Source organism: Meleagris gallopavo, chromosome 9, assembly GCF_000146605.3.
Source record: "Meleagris gallopavo isolate NT-WF06-2002-E0010 breed Aviagen turkey brand Nicholas breeding stock chromosome 9, Turkey_5.1, whole genome shotgun sequence".
Lineage (NCBI taxonomy): Eukaryota > Metazoa > Chordata > Aves > Galliformes > Phasianidae > Meleagris > Meleagris gallopavo.
In genome coordinates, this window is record NC_015019.2 from 498,137 (window position 1) to 512,983 (window position 14,847).

The window sequence follows — 14,847 nt, forward strand, 5'->3', positions numbered from 1 at the left end:
CCCCGGGCATCGGTAGCCTCAGGCCGACCCGGTTCGGCGCCCCGCAGCCGGTCCGCTCCCCGTGGTGGAGGACCCCGGTCAGAAGCTGCCTCCGCTCCCCCCGCCCCGACGGTGCTTCCCCACGCCGGCACTAGGTGGCACGGACACACCGCGTATCGCTGCTTTGCCCCGAGCTGGGAGGGAGAAATTGAAAGGGGAGGGGAGGAAAGAGTTACGCCGAACTCGCCGCTGGTAAGGACTGTCTACCTCTCAGCTGATTTATTGACATAAATAGGCAGGAGCAAGTGAAACAGACTCCCCTCTCCAAGTTCAAAGTGCCCGATGCTAAGTAACAGTGCTCCCGGCCCTGGTGCATCCCCTGCCGCTGTGCAACACCGTAGGGGCACCGTGGCCCAGGTTCCCTCCACCCCAACCCCGCTCCCCGTCCCCAGCACCGCAGGACTGGCTGCGGGGGGAGCGGGCACCCCGGCCAGCAAGCACAAAGCCAGCAGCAGGAAGGGGCGAGGCTGCCATCCTCAGCACTGGGAGCAAAGGGCTCTGCTCCCCCTCCGTCATGTGCCAAACCCACACCTCCCTTCCTATTCATCTCCTGCCACTGGGCAGCAGCACTTTAAACAAGGCTTCCCCATCACCGGTGCTGCTGCTGACAGCGGGCTGCCATACCCCTGCACCAAACAGTGACTCAGACCCCCACCAGCCTCCAGCCGAGCACCCCAGGGCTGAGGTCTTGGTCCTGGAGAAAAGTTCAGCTCTCAGGACACAAGGTAGCAGCAGCAGCCCCCTGCCCCAGCTCTGTTCCCTCGCTGCCTGCAGGAGCAAGAGACCCAGTTCCAGGTCTTCATGGATGAGAGTAGTTCTGCACCACATCGGGAGCCAGGAAGGCTGCAAGCTCAGGAAGCTGCAAAGGAAAGGAGCCTTGGATCCAGCCAGGGTAGCACTCCCTGCCTGAGCTGTGAACCTCTCCAGCTGCCCCTCCCCATGGCCGCTGCAGGCTGGAGGGGTCAGTCTTGCATCAGGCTGTTGATCTTTGTGAGCAGCACGTCCGTCTCAGACTCTGGAGAGAAAGAAGAGAAAGCAAATAGTCATTGACTGCAGCCACCACCCCGCAGCGACAGGCAGACCTGCCCAAAAAGCTGGTTGGAGGAGAGCTGGGGAGTACGGGCATCCCCAATGCCATCCCACAGGGCTGTTTGCTAAGGGCAGGGCCGGAACTCCCTGTGTTGGGATTCCCTTCCCTCCCTCAGCCATCTCAAAGTCTGCAGGGCTCAGTCACGCTCCATTGGGGCAGGCTGGCTGCCTGCAGGGAACCTCCAGGGACAGAGGAGCCGGCGTCTGTGCACTCACCAGCCGTCCGCCTTCGCTGGGAGCATTTCCTAGGAGATGGAGCAGGATCGATGTTAGCATGTCAGTCTGGGCACCCCCTCCTCCTTCCCTCTCACGAGCTCCTGGCTACAGACTGCAGGGCCCCACAGCACACAACAGTTTGCTCCTGGTATACGGAGCTGGGGCAGAGCAAGGTCCCCCAGCCTCAGCCCTGGGGTGCACAGCAAGCTGGTGAGTACAGCTGCTTCGGGAAGGGCCAAGCCATGCTTTTAGCAGCAGTGTGATGCTAAGAGCTGCCTTTGTGCAGTGCTGTTTCTCCCAGCCAGGGGACCTCAGGATATCAGCCCAGAGTGGGTGGCAGCAGATGGCACACGCATGGGGGTTCACCAGCCAGGGCACCCTGCAGCCTCCCCAACGACTACCCCAGGGATCCAACTTACTTCATCAAGAGGAAGGCCCAGAGGATCATCAGGAAGGAGACACAGTCTACAACAATCCAGATCATGAGGTACGTGCTGCTGGGCTGCAAGGTGACAAGCCAAGCATTGAGCACCACTGCTGGCACAGTCCTGTACGCTGTACCAGCAAGGTTTGCAAGGTCACACTGCCACAGCAGCACAGCACAGAGCCCACCCTGCATGCAGCTGCAGGACCAGACCCACCACTCACACCAGGAAGCTTTGCACCAGGACAGAGGTTTTGCTTACCAGCAACCAGATGGGACGTTTCATCTCCTTCAGCACCTGGCAGGCATTGGTGGTGACAGAGCTCACCCCTGAGCACCACAGCACAGAGAAGAGCCAGGGCTGATTCACCACGTATAGGTTGACTGAGATGTTGTCCTGGCGGTACTGCCTGTGCAGGGAGAGCCGTGGTCAGCATGGCAGACAGCGAGGTGCCAGCATGCTCAGCTCGTGGCAAAAAGGCCTGCATGTCTGGGATGTGATCCAGCAATTGCAGCCACGTAGAGCAACTGTCTGGAGAGCCAGACCCAGGGTAGACTTGCTGGCCAGACAGAGAGCTGCAGCCTCCATCCCCCACAGCAGCTCTGGGGCATGCCAGGCTGCAGCCTCTACCCAGCTCTCAGCCCTGCTTGGGCCTCACTTCTGTCAGACCCCAGACTCATAGCCCACTCCCCTCCCAGGCTCTCACTTGATCTCCTCAGAGCTCATGTCTTGGTAGGGCAGGTTGACGTGCAGCAGTGGCTCCTTTTCATCCTGGAGTCTCTTCCGGCCATAAATCTGCTGAACGCCTGGGACTTGTTGTTTGACCTGCTCCCTGAACCCATCTGGCAGCCACAGAACCTGGGCAGAGCCAGGGAATGTATGTAAGGAAGAGATACTCCAGGGCTCTGCAGACACTGCCCCACTCCTGGAGACACTGGATGTATGGCTGGACCAGGCTCTGGGCAACATGTTTGAGCTATAAGTGTCCCCGTTCAGTGCAGGGGAGTCAGATTAGATGACCTTTAAGGGTCCCTTCCAACTCAAATGATTCTATGGCTCTATGATCTTCCTGGAGGACCTCAGCCAGGGCAGTCTCCTAAGAACTCATCCCAGCCAAGAAGCAAGCACAAACCCCACTAAAAGGAGAAAGCAACTCCAGCCTAAGAACACCACTGCAGGGCGCTGACATCATTCTGGGTCCTTGAAGGATTGAGCAGAGCACACTTCTGGCCACAACTGCAGCAAGAATGCACCCCAGGCCAGCATTACAGTACTGCTCCCTAAGTTTCCCACAAGGAAAGCAATTTGGGTGCTCCTCAAGCCCTGCAGGGTAACACGTGCCTCACACTACTGAGGCCAATGAAGTACAAAGGAAACTGAGGTGGCTGCAGCAAGTCAAGGAACTGCATGGAGAGGTGTGGTGCAGCACAGGGAGCATTGATTTAATGCACTTGTACCCGTGCTCCCCTCCCTTGGCTGAGTGAGTCACTGTTTATTCAGAGTGGCCAGTTCTGGGAAACAAGTATTTGCATGAACTGCAGCTTTATGCACTACCCCCAACTCTTGGCAAGTTCTCCCAGCTAGAGAACCCTGGGACCTCTTTCAGGACTATGCTACCATGCCAAGGACAGGTCATCAGCTGCTTATGGGGTGGTTGTACAACAGGATGGCCAAGCAGGAAGCATAGATGGCAATGGGGTGTGTGGGGAAATAGAGATGCTCAGTGTGACAGCAGGATCCAGCACCTGGTGGGCAGCTCACCTGCTGCAGTGGGATGCCAGACTGTAGGATGACTTCCAGGGTGGCATTGACAAAGCTCTGGTAATCGCTGTGGTTCTCTGGCCGGAGGTCAAACATGATGGAGATATTGCTCTCCTTGGCTGCATCCAGCACCTGTTCCAGGGATGGGATCTTCTGCCGAGTCGCCTGCATGCGATCGCCATGTGAAAGACTTTGCACACTGGGAAATGGTCTCCTCTAGGAGGGAAAGATAGTCAGCCACTATGGGCAGAGCCTGCATGCCTCCACCTCCCACCAGTGCTGCTCCAGCCTCCCACCATGGGATGGGCACAGGGCATCTCTCCCCTGCTGCCCACTAATAGCACTGATCCAGCAGGCCCAGCACCTGTGGGCATTCAGCAGGTCATTAGTCACCTGAACAGCATTGCCCCAGCTGCATCCATGCCCAGGCAGGCTGTGCAGCTCAGTGTGAGCACCGGCAGAGCATGAGACATCTCCCCACAACCCAACTCCCTGTGACTCAGAGCAAACCCCAGGTGCAGCAGCCAGCACAGGGTGTAACTACACCCCAGGGATCCACGCAGGCATGAAAGTGCTCCTGTACACTGCTCAGGTGACTGCAGAGGGAGCACAACACAGGGCAGGGCTCTTGTTTTACCCTCCCCCCCTCAATGCACCCATCCCTGCATCCTGACCTCCAGGAACCAGCTGCCAGCATTGAGCTGCTGGAGGTCTGTCCAGTTGAAGGCAGTGCTGTTCAGGGTGGCTCTCTCAGGGAACACAGTCTGCACATTGGTGGTCCTGGTGAGCTTCTCATCATGCATGAGGAATGGGACCCCATCAGCACTGGCAAGAGAGCAAAGAGAAAAAGGAGGTTATGTTACAAGCTGTTTGCCTCTTAACACTGCCCTGCCATTTCTACCCTCTCCCAGCCACTTTCTAAAAGTAACCTCCATCCCAAGCCTACTTCTGAGTTTTTGCACAAGACAGATCAGCCTCCAGGAAGCAGAAAGCACCAAGAAGCCAAGCCAGGAATCACACAGTTTCTTGCTCCCTGCAACAGATCTCCCCACAGGAGGATTGCATGAGATGAAGGCCCAGGGGCTGCTCTCCAAGTAGTGCCCTCCCACCCAAGGGTCCCTCCTTCCTAATGGCCTGGAAGGCAGCCTGGGTGAACAGAAGAAACCAAGCACCTTCCCCAGCTTGTTGGGACACCCAGCTACAGCCAGGACCATGCTGGGGAGGTGATATTGGCAGAGCCCTTGAACAGGGCAGACTCCAAATGAAGACTGTGCCAGTCCTGCAGGTTTGTTCCCCAGGCGCCCACATGGAAGGTGACATCCCAGGACACACAGGCCCCTTCCTCCCTCTGAGCCCTGCTGCCCCTTTACCTCACCATGACGTCCGTCTCAAAGACTTGCACATCGCAGTCCACTGCCTTGCGCAGAGACATGAGGGTGTTTTCAGGGGCCAGCTGAAAAGGGAGCAAGTGTCAGCTCAGAAAGGGGCAGACAGCACTCTCCTCACCCACATCCTCCAGCCCTATGCTGTTTCAGGCACCTCTCAGCCATGCACCAGTGCCCCACAGCTCCGTGTCACCTTAAGCGCTGTTGCTCACCATAGGGGCTCCTCGGTGGCCAACCAGGGCCGGCTTGGGGGGCAGCTGGTTCTCCTCCATGATGCAGGGTGAGGTGATCCCCAGGGGAGCCAGGTAAAGGGCAATCATCACTGCCGAGTATGCAAGCAGCAGGAACACCTTGAGGCCTGGAGAAAGACAAAGGAGGAGCAGGGATGAGATGCATAGGAAGCTTTCTGCAGGCTGTTGGGAACAAGCTGATGCTGCTTCTTTCAGCATTCGCTTAAGGCTGCCCTAGGTCAGGCACTGCATCTCCAGCCTCAAGAACACTGCAGGTTTCTTCTTGGCCCACCACATGCCCTTGCACTCCAACAGAGGACTTCTGCCATTCTACAGTCAATGTAGACTGCCATCTGCACCTCTCCTCCATTTGCAAAGCAGTCTGGGCTGGAGCTGCACCCAGGTATAAAAAGCAGCAAATAGGAGCAGAGCTGATACATCAATAGCAGAACTCAGTCATTCCCACTGCACCACTGCTCTGCTGCCAGTGCCTCTCAGTGGAGTGCAGGAAACAGAGCAGCCAGCTGTAGGGAGAGGTGGAGACCCTATGGGGGGGGGTTTACCTGTGCTGTGGGTGCGGTAGATGACGCTGGCCAATGGCCAGGCAAGGAGCGTCATTCCTCCCACAATTCCAATGTGCAGGAAGGGACCTGTTGCCTGGAAAGACAAAGGCAGGGCGTCAGACATCACAAGCCCAGCTCCTGTCCTCAAAATCCAATAGCAGGGATCTACCATTACAGCCAGCACCACAGGGCCAGCCTCAATGCCAGGGAGAAGAGGACAAGGTCCCCCTCCGGTCCCCCACCTGACTACAGCTGCTCCAGGCAGGGCTGCACAGACCAAGCTGGGACAGGGCTTAGCTCTCACAGCACACAGTCATGCTGGGAAGCCCAGGCACCATTCTGTATCTTGTCCCCACGAGCCTCCATAATAGGACAGCATGGGAGTCTCTGGTCAAGCCAGCTCACCTGCAGGGAGATGCGTGCACTTCTCCACTCCTCTGCCCACTTTATTCCCAGCCCTGTGAAGGCTGCAGCCACCACGAGGGCAGTTATGATCAGCAGGACCTGTGTCAAGCAGCACAGGGCAGTTAGGATTGTACACATCATCATCCTCTAGATCAGCAGGCCCTCCCTCCCAAGCCCCCCACAGTTCTTTAGATATCCTTCCCTCCATCTTGATCCACAGCTGAACTCAGTACCCCACATTTGGAGCAAAGAGAATAGTCCCATCCCAGAGACCTGGGGCTGAAGGACAAACAGCTGCTGCCCACACACAGCCCCAGCAGGCTGGCCTCAGTTTCCCAAGTGCAAAGACCAGGATCCCAGGTGGCTGCCAAGGATCAGAAAGCAGTGGGAGAGGACCAGGCAGATTATGTGCCCAGCATGCAGATGCCCAGGGCATGTATCATCTTCCTGCACCAACAGCCTCACCTTGTGCAGCCAGTGCAGCTTCAAGGGCTGGCCACAGAGCTGCAAGCACAAAGCAAGGATCTGAAAGAAGGAGGAGATGTCAGAGCTCGTCCGTACTCTATATCTCAGCTCTCAAACGACACACTGGAGCTTTGCTCCCCTCCCCCCAGTGCATACAGGGTCTTCAGTCTCCAGCTGGCTTCATGCCCAGCACTGATCCCTACCCCTGCCAACCCAGAGGGAATCAGCAGGGCTCACCAGCAGCACAGCTGAGTAAGTGATGAGCACAGCTGTTGCTATCAACAGGACCAGGGACCAGTCTAGCCACAGCTTCTGCTGCTTGAAGATGAACCTGCAAGTAAAAGGGATGGTCAGAAGAATGGGTGGCATGGAGGGTGGGAAGAGGGGGAGGAGGTCAGGCTTGATGTGGGATCCTACTCACTCATTAAAGTTGTGGAAATCATTGAGGATGATGATGGCAATGTAGAGCCACACCAACGTGAAGAGGAAGACACAGAAGAGGAAGAAAAACCAGCTGCAGTCACACTGAAAACCAGAGAGAGGACAAACATGCACATATCTGCATGACACCCAGACCACAGCCACGTGCTGAAGCCCAAGGCTCAGCCTGGAGCAGGGAGCAAGGGTCCAGGCACTGAGCTGCCCAGGAGAGCTCTTTGGGGAACAAACACCTCCCACTACAAGCTCAGAAGCAGCTGATGCCAGGCTGGAGGGCAGCCCTAAGGCTGATATGGCCTCCTGTTCCCCTGCAGCAGCCTCAAGAGCAGGCTGGGACTGTGGGTATGGGAAAGGTCAAGGAGCAAGGTGCCATCCCCAGTTTGCTGGGCTGAGCATGGACTAGTCTGACTAGAAGGGCTGAGCAGCTGCAGGAGCCCCCAGGCTACTTCTGCCCACCCATCCAACGCCAGGTCCAGCTCCAGGCTCTCCATCCCCAGCCCCACACATGCAGGGATGAGCCAGGTGCCAAGTGGGACAGCCAGCAGCCTGGACCAATTCTCACATTTCTGGCAAGATGGGACAAGCCATGGCACAGCCACTCCCATGGGAGTCGGAGACCTCAGAGAATCCCAGGGCCTCACCCCAGTGCTGGGTTACAAATCACTGGGACACCCCCTGCCAGCACCCCTGGGGGAGGCCGCACCCTGCCCAGGCACTGTGCCTCCCACGTGCCTCGTTGGGCACCCTGCATCCCAGGACATGCCCGCACCATGCTCAGCTCTAGGCACGTGCAAAGCCTGCCACAAACGCGTGCCCGGTGGGGCAGGGGATGGGCTCAGCCTCATGCTGCTGTGCTGCCCTTATTGTCGCCTAGCAGGAAGAGGGCTCATCCTCACCCTGACACCTTCATGCCTCCCCTCTCACTGCTCCCAGGGCAGCCCCTGGGCAGAGGGGGGGTCCCAGGGCATCCCAGGCTCTCCTGGGGTGCAGGACCAGCCCCAGCTCAGCATCACCCACAGTATCACCTTGGTGGTTTTCAGACCCCTCCTCTTCTCCTTCTTGGCAGTGATCCACTGGCAGCTGTAGAGGCACAGCAGGCAGGTGGCACATGGGCGGCAGCAGCCAGGAGGGTCTGCCATGGTGCAGGGCTGTCACAGCGGGTCAGTGTCCTGCATGGGATGCACACAGTGTGGGCACAGACCTCCACACACACCAACTCCCAGCCCTACAGGGATGGGGCACTGCAGCATCCTGGCTGCGTTAGAAGCCACTGCCCCACAGCCCTGGGACATAGCGGGGCTGCTGGCCACGTTCTCAGGTGGGGCACTGTGCCAGGGCAGCAGAGCAGGCAATGCAGCCCAACTAGTTCAGCAGGCTGCCCCAGCACCTTACGCACAACGAGCTACAGCAAGCCCAGAGCTAGCAGGGAGCAGGGCCAGCTCCAGCCCAGGGTTAGGGGATCTGTCTGAGAGCAAGGACATAGTGCAGGATCCAGGCTCTGGCAGTGCTGGCACCCCACAGCTGCAGGACCATAGCTGGGTGCAGGGCTGCTAGTGGTCCAGGAATGGGAGAAGGACTGGGAAGCCCTGCTGTGGTCCCCATGCTCCTGGTTCTTGGCTGGATGAAGCAGAGAGCCCCAAACAGGATCTGCCTCTAGGCACACCCTGGAACCCCATCTTCACTACTGCTTGCCCTGCTGCAGACACCCCCACTCCCCCCATCATCCCAACCTCTTTAATGAGCTGGGAAGCCTGCAACCCACCCCAAGCAGCACCATTACTCTTGCAGAGCTAGACTCCCATTTCACTGCAACCCCATAGGACCCCAGAACCAGGTGTGGGAGCCAGGAGATGGCACGTTCCCAGCCCTTACCACAATGCCACATCCTCTCCAAACCTGGGGGTAGGAAGTCCAACAGGGCCATGTCCCATTCTAACCTGGCAAAGCACATGCCTATCTCCCTGCACAAGTCCCAGGCACGACTCCCACACAAATGCAAGATCTCCACTTGTTTAGGAGAACATTCCTGGGACAGTCCCCACACCATGAGAACTGACTGGTGCTACGCAAACTGAGAAATGATACAGCCATCACAATGATCTGCAATGAGGAGAGCTGGACCCCAGGGGCCAGGCAGTTTCTCTCCCTGATGCCAAAGCTCAGGAGCTCTCAGACCCACATCACGGAGCAGTGGGTGCAGCCAGCATCTCCCAGGACTTGCTCCTGACCCCCTCTTGCTGCTGATAGCATGTGAGCACTAGTGTCAGCCCTGCTCAGGGAAACCTTGAGACAGACAGACAAACACACACACGCTGGATCCCACCGAGGGTATGAAGTACAGTGGGAGTGGCTGCAGCTGAACTTCAGTCCTGCACAGCTGAGCCTACTGTGCACAGACAGCACAGGGCTGGCCAGGGACCCAAGCCTGGCAGCAGTAGCACAGGGCTGGCCACACGCCCACACTGCTGACATGGTCTGCAGGGTGCTGAAAGCATTTTCAGAGGAAAAATGCCACCCTGTTCCCCCCAGCTGGAAGCTGGATTGCGAGCAACAGCACCAGAAGTAACCACACAACACCTCTGCACAGGGCACAGGTCCCAAATAGAGGAGGGCTGGACAGGCAGCAGGCACTGCACAGCCGGCAGATGCTGCACAGCTTTGGCTACACTTTCATAGGAGGATATCTGGGGAATCACTGGGACTTCAAGAAGCCCTCCTTCAGCTCTCAGCAGGTAACCCCACAGAGTACAGCCAGCCCTGCTACAGTTGCTGGAACAGCAGTGTACATGCCTACAGCCCCTTGCGGAGGGGGGGCTGCATCTCTGGGGTGCTGGCACAGGACAACCTGATGCCCACAAGCAGGGTGCCATCCCTACACCCACCGTGTCACCCTGCCTGAGCCCAGAGCACAACCCCGCTGTCCCCATGGGCAGGTGAACAGAGCTCCTCAGGGCAATTCCACAGCTCCGCAGACCCCACTCCCAGCCTCGCACACCGCATCCCCCTGCGCTCTCCATCCCCGCAACCAGGAGGAGCAGCACAGCCACTCCCTTCCCCTCCCCACCCTCCATCAGGGCAATACCCCCTTTTTGCCTCCCTGCCAACCACGCGGCCGCCCCCTCGGTGCTTCCCGCGGGGAAATACCTGCTCCCGTCGGGCTCCGACAGCGGGTACCGAGCAGCCAGGTGAGCGCTGGGCTGAGCTCCCAGGCGGTTGCTGGTGTGCAGCTCGGCTCCGTGCCGCCCGCTCACACCCTGCTGGGTGTGTTCGTGGCCCGACGGGGCTGTCGGTGCCGCCTGCAGGCCCGCACAGGCCGATGAGGGCGGGCGGCTGTCGGGGGGGTCAGGGAGGGCGACGGGAGAGCCTTTTGTGCCCGAGGCTTTGTGGCTGCTCGAGAAGCGAGGAAGGGGCCCTGGGGGGGGAAGGAGGGGAGGAAGCACGGGGGAGTTTGCAGGCAGCCCACGCACAGGGAGGATTAAGGGTCAGGAGGGAGGATGGAGGCACTGCTGGGTCTCCCAGTAAGGGGCTGCTCTGAGCCCGCAGCCCGGGCTGAGGCTCCCTTCCCTGCAGAAGGGGCCTTTGGGCAGACACAACCCAGGGCTGATCCTCACACAGCAGGCATTAGGGAATGCCATGAAGATTAAAGCACAGAGTAAAAGCTGTTTCTTGTCTCAGGCTGAGGGTAATGCATCCACATTTTGTGGATGGAGGTACCCAGACATCAACCTGATGCCACCTGCAAATGGACACGGCCAGCTCTCCATCTCCCACAGCTGTCCCCTCATCCGTAGGTCTCAACACAGCTGAAGGATGAGCAGTGACACCTTTCCCCATCATCTTCTGCAAATTGCACTGAGCTGAGGGCACCAAAGCATGGGGAGGTGACAGCTTCCAGCAGCAGTGTGGTGTCTGCCAGACCTGACTGACATTCCACTGCTCACAGCTGTTCTACACCATCATTTACAGCTTTGGCAACTAACCAGTAAATGGCTCTGCAAAATGTGCTGATTGAGTATATCTGCAAGGCCTTATCAGCAGATGGATCAGAGAATGGCAGCAGTGCAATATTCTTTAATTGCTCCACTCCCAGAGGAGAAGGCAGATATACTGCTATGACCACGAGCTGAGCAAAGGAGAGCAGATATCTGACATCGGGGTCAGGGTTGCAGGTTCAAAGGGATGACTGCGGGCAGCAGGGAGGGACAGAGGACCATTGAAACCGAGAAACAACACAGGTAGGCAGGAAAATCCTGAGCACGAGTGGGGGCTAAGGTCACTGCGGAAATGGGGTATCGAGACACGCAGCAGTGGGTGCCGCGAGCCGCGCAGGCCTCCGCCCACCAGGGGGCGCTGTCTCGCAGCTGCCAGTCTGTGGCTAAGCCGGCCCGCACTCTATGGTCTCTCTTTGACACCATTTGCTGGCTCGTGGCCGGGCCGCGCAGCCCTGCCCGATCCCGTGGGCTTTAAGGGAAGCCCGCTCCTTCCACGCAGACCCCCGATTTCGATCCTTTGTGAGTCAGCGGCCATTTTTAACGCTGCCGCTACCCCAGGGAGGCGGCCATATTGCGTGAGGGCAGCGGCGTCTCATAGCGTTAAGGGGCGGAAGCCATGTTGGGTACTGGCACGTGCGCCGGGTCTGCCCGCCTCGTGCCGCCAGGGGGCGCGCTCGGCTAGCGCTGCCCCGCCGCTGGCTGAGCCTCGTCGGTCACCTCCCGCACGGTTTGTTTCACTCTCCCTCACCTGTGACACATCAGTATGGATCATAGCGCTACTTTCAATGGCTAGGGCTGTTGTTTGTTTGTTTGTTTGTTTTTCTCCTTTTTCTCCTTCTTCCAGGTTAGAAAAGACCACAAAGATCCCCAAGGCCAACCCACCCCACCGTGCCCATCACCACATCCCTCAGTGTCACATCCCCACAGATCTGGAGCGCCTCCGTGGATGGTGACCCTGCTGCTCCATGTGCAGCTGTGCATCACTGCTCCTTCTGGGAGGAAGCTTCCCCTAACATCCAACCTGAACCGCCTGTAGCACAACTTGAGGCCATCACCTCTCATCCTACCGCTGTTACCCAGGAACAGAGGCCGACCCCCAACTCACCACAACCTCCTTGCAGAGAGATGGAGAGCACCATAAGGTCCCCCTGAGCCTCCTCTTCTCCAATCCAAACCATCCCAGCCTCACCTGCTCCCCGTAAGACTGATGCTCCAGACCCTTCCCAGCTTCACTGCCCTACTCTGGACATTCTCTAACACCTCAAATTCTTCCTTGCAGTGAGGAACCCACTGAAAAACTGAACAGAACACCAGAGGGTATTGGCAAGCGTGAGGAAAAACCTCTGCAGAACTGCATTTATTTCAGCCCCCACCACTAAGTTCATATAATATGAGGCAAATTACTTGAGCAAAACTGTTATGGGTGGTCCTTATGGTTTGCATTCCCAAAGCATATGAAAGCAGCACAGAGCTGATCTTTGGAAGTGCTAATCATTTGGGGGCAGTAATTGAGATTAATGATAGGAGTTCCGAGGATGAAGTGCAAGCAAACATTAAGAGTTCATGCTGCACACAATGGCAAACCTTGGGCTGGATGCTGATAAACAGGAAATGACTTTTAGGGAATAGTATCACGGCATATCTAAAGTCACGATAATGCAAGACTTGTCTTTGCTCCATGGTGGAAGCAGATAAAAGTAGGAAGAACTCAAACAAGGGAATCTCACTTCCATTAGAGAAAGTTTAGCTACCAGAATCTGATCTGTCAGAAATCTACTCTGAGATCTGTACACTGAGCTGAAATAGCCTTCTTGTTTAGGTGCAGCTTTTACAGTTGAAACTTGGACTAGTTTAGGATTTGAAGATGTTTATCATTTCCCATTTCCTATTTGCCTTATTGCATAATTAAACTGAAGCCACACAATTATAAACAGAAGCCAAACCTTAAGTGTTACATTGAAGACATGATAAAAAAAGATACTCAGAATATACCCATGTGTAACTTTGAATCTTTTTTGAATCTTCAGCTTTTTTTTTTTTTTACAGTTTTCTACAGAGAAAATCAACTAGTTTCATTATAGCAGAGCCATGTTTGTAGTTAATTCCCTTCCTCATGGATAGCTGCTTTACTAGAAGTTCTACTATAGGCATTACTTAGTGAATGAGGCAGCACAGACACTCTGCAGAGCCCCTCTTGCTCCGCACTGAAGCGCATCCTAGAGCAGCAGCAGTGATTCGTGTCATTTCCTAATCAATATTTATGATTTTTCCTCAGAAATAAAATGTTTTCCCTTGTCAGTAAGAATAAACCCCTTATAACTATCATTTCGACTACTCCTCTGTAGTACTAAGTGTACATAGTCTTTTTTTCTATTGTTTACTAACCTTTAAGATGTATCATCACTGTTACACTGGAGAGAAACTCTTACAATAGTGTGCTTACTACTGGCACACCTCTGTCTTCTGTTTAGAGTCATAGTTAAAGCAGAATGGCAGGTTTTTGTTTCTCCCCCCCCATTCAGGATATAGAATTGGATGCAGTATCACAACATTAAGGCACACCATAGAACAAAAAGTCGATTTGTCACTTAAGCTATCTGCCTTTCCCCATTGTTTCAGAAGCTTCCCATGAAATCATGACTAGTTTTCCTGTTAAGCCATGTATTTTCTTATAGCATCACCAAGGACTTCACAGCACTCTAGGTAAAATAAGACACTGAATCAGTGTTTTAGTTAGAAACTAGCTTAAGTAGTTCACTAAAAAGCCTTCAATAACAAATACCTGTTAAGACTCCCAAGCACTTACAAGGTTTAGCTTTGTATTTAAGCACTAACACAGATAACTGCTCAAATTACCCTTACTTTAAGAATATCACTACATACAGGATGCTGTCTCTTTTCATCTATAGGGGAAGAGAACAAAAGAGCTTGATTTACTATCATTTTCTTATTCTCAGATAGATAGTTAAAGAGCAGACAGCACTTTTGAGAGCCAGGATACCCACAAGCTATTTACACTCCCATAGCACTTACGAGTCTACAGCATTTTTCACTATAACTACAAGCTTCTGTTATTAGAGAGTTTCTCAAAAGTGTTAGAACACTACCTACTATTTTAAGGAAAGCAGCTCATTCACAAGACACATTTCCTCAAAAGTAACTTTTACCATACGCATAGCTTAATTACAACTCATGCATTACAAACATTATAAGCAACTAACTTAACTATTGGAAAGAAAAGCCCTTAAAACTAGCACACTCACCAGACAGAAGCAGCTTCTTGTCCCAAGCTCCCCAGTGCACACAAGCAGCAGCTGTTTGCCATTGCCAAATTTATATGACCAGCCTCCAGAGCACTGTGTTGGGGTAGGTCTGTATAAAAGGTCCCTGGTAAAGGGTGGTGAGTGATGTGGTGGTTGGGGGGTATGGTTGTGTCATGGAGAAGCTGCTCTGTTTGTTAATTAGCTTTTCCCTTGAAGTTGCCTCAATTCTTTTGCTTATTACATCAATTACTTACAGCTTATTCAAAGTCTTTTTCAGTAATAAATGCTTTTACTGAGGTCAATGTTTTATTAAATTGCTTAATGTACCTCAACTGTTATAACTTAAAAAACAAAACAACAAAAAACAGTTCCCAAAACTTCAGTTCTCCCTATTCTTTTTATTCATCTGTTAGGGATGCTTCCTTTAAATCTGTAATTGCTTTATTTTGGTAGCTACTATATCAAGTCTTCTTTTAAGTCTTCAATTGGTACGAGATGCTGCAGAGGGCTTTTCGTTAGTGGTCTGTACTTAATTATTTTTTATTATTATTATTATTTTTTTTTTCCCAGAGTTGC

General features: G+C 54.7%; 1 protein-coding gene across 2 annotated transcripts; it reads right to left on the reverse strand.

The window, feature by feature from the left end:
* Positions 1-267: 267 nt before the first annotated feature.
* On the reverse strand, positions 268-14,376 carry GDPD2 (glycerophosphodiester phosphodiesterase domain containing 2). 2 transcript variants are annotated; one of them, XM_019618066.2, is made up of 16 exons: positions 14,272-14,376; positions 8,042-8,185; positions 7,000-7,103; positions 6,816-6,909; positions 6,579-6,638; positions 6,114-6,212; positions 5,709-5,802; positions 5,128-5,273; positions 4,901-4,983; positions 4,205-4,355; positions 3,531-3,746; positions 2,476-2,627; positions 2,031-2,178; positions 1,764-1,846; positions 1,345-1,373; positions 268-1,054 (listed from the first exon to the last, which is right to left on the reverse strand). In XM_019618066.2, exons 2-16 carry the CDS (start codon positions 8,153-8,155, stop codon positions 1,002-1,004), a joined length of 1,626 nt encoding a protein of 541 aa, XP_019473611.1. In that variant the 5' UTR covers positions 8,156-8,185; positions 14,272-14,376; the 3' UTR covers positions 268-1,001. The 2 variants fall into 2 exon arrangements, with proteins under 2 accessions (XP_019473611.1, XP_010713274.1); XM_010714972.3 differs by lacking the exon at positions 14,272-14,376 and adding an exon at positions 10,161-10,290.
* Positions 14,377-14,847: the final 471 nt, after the last annotated feature.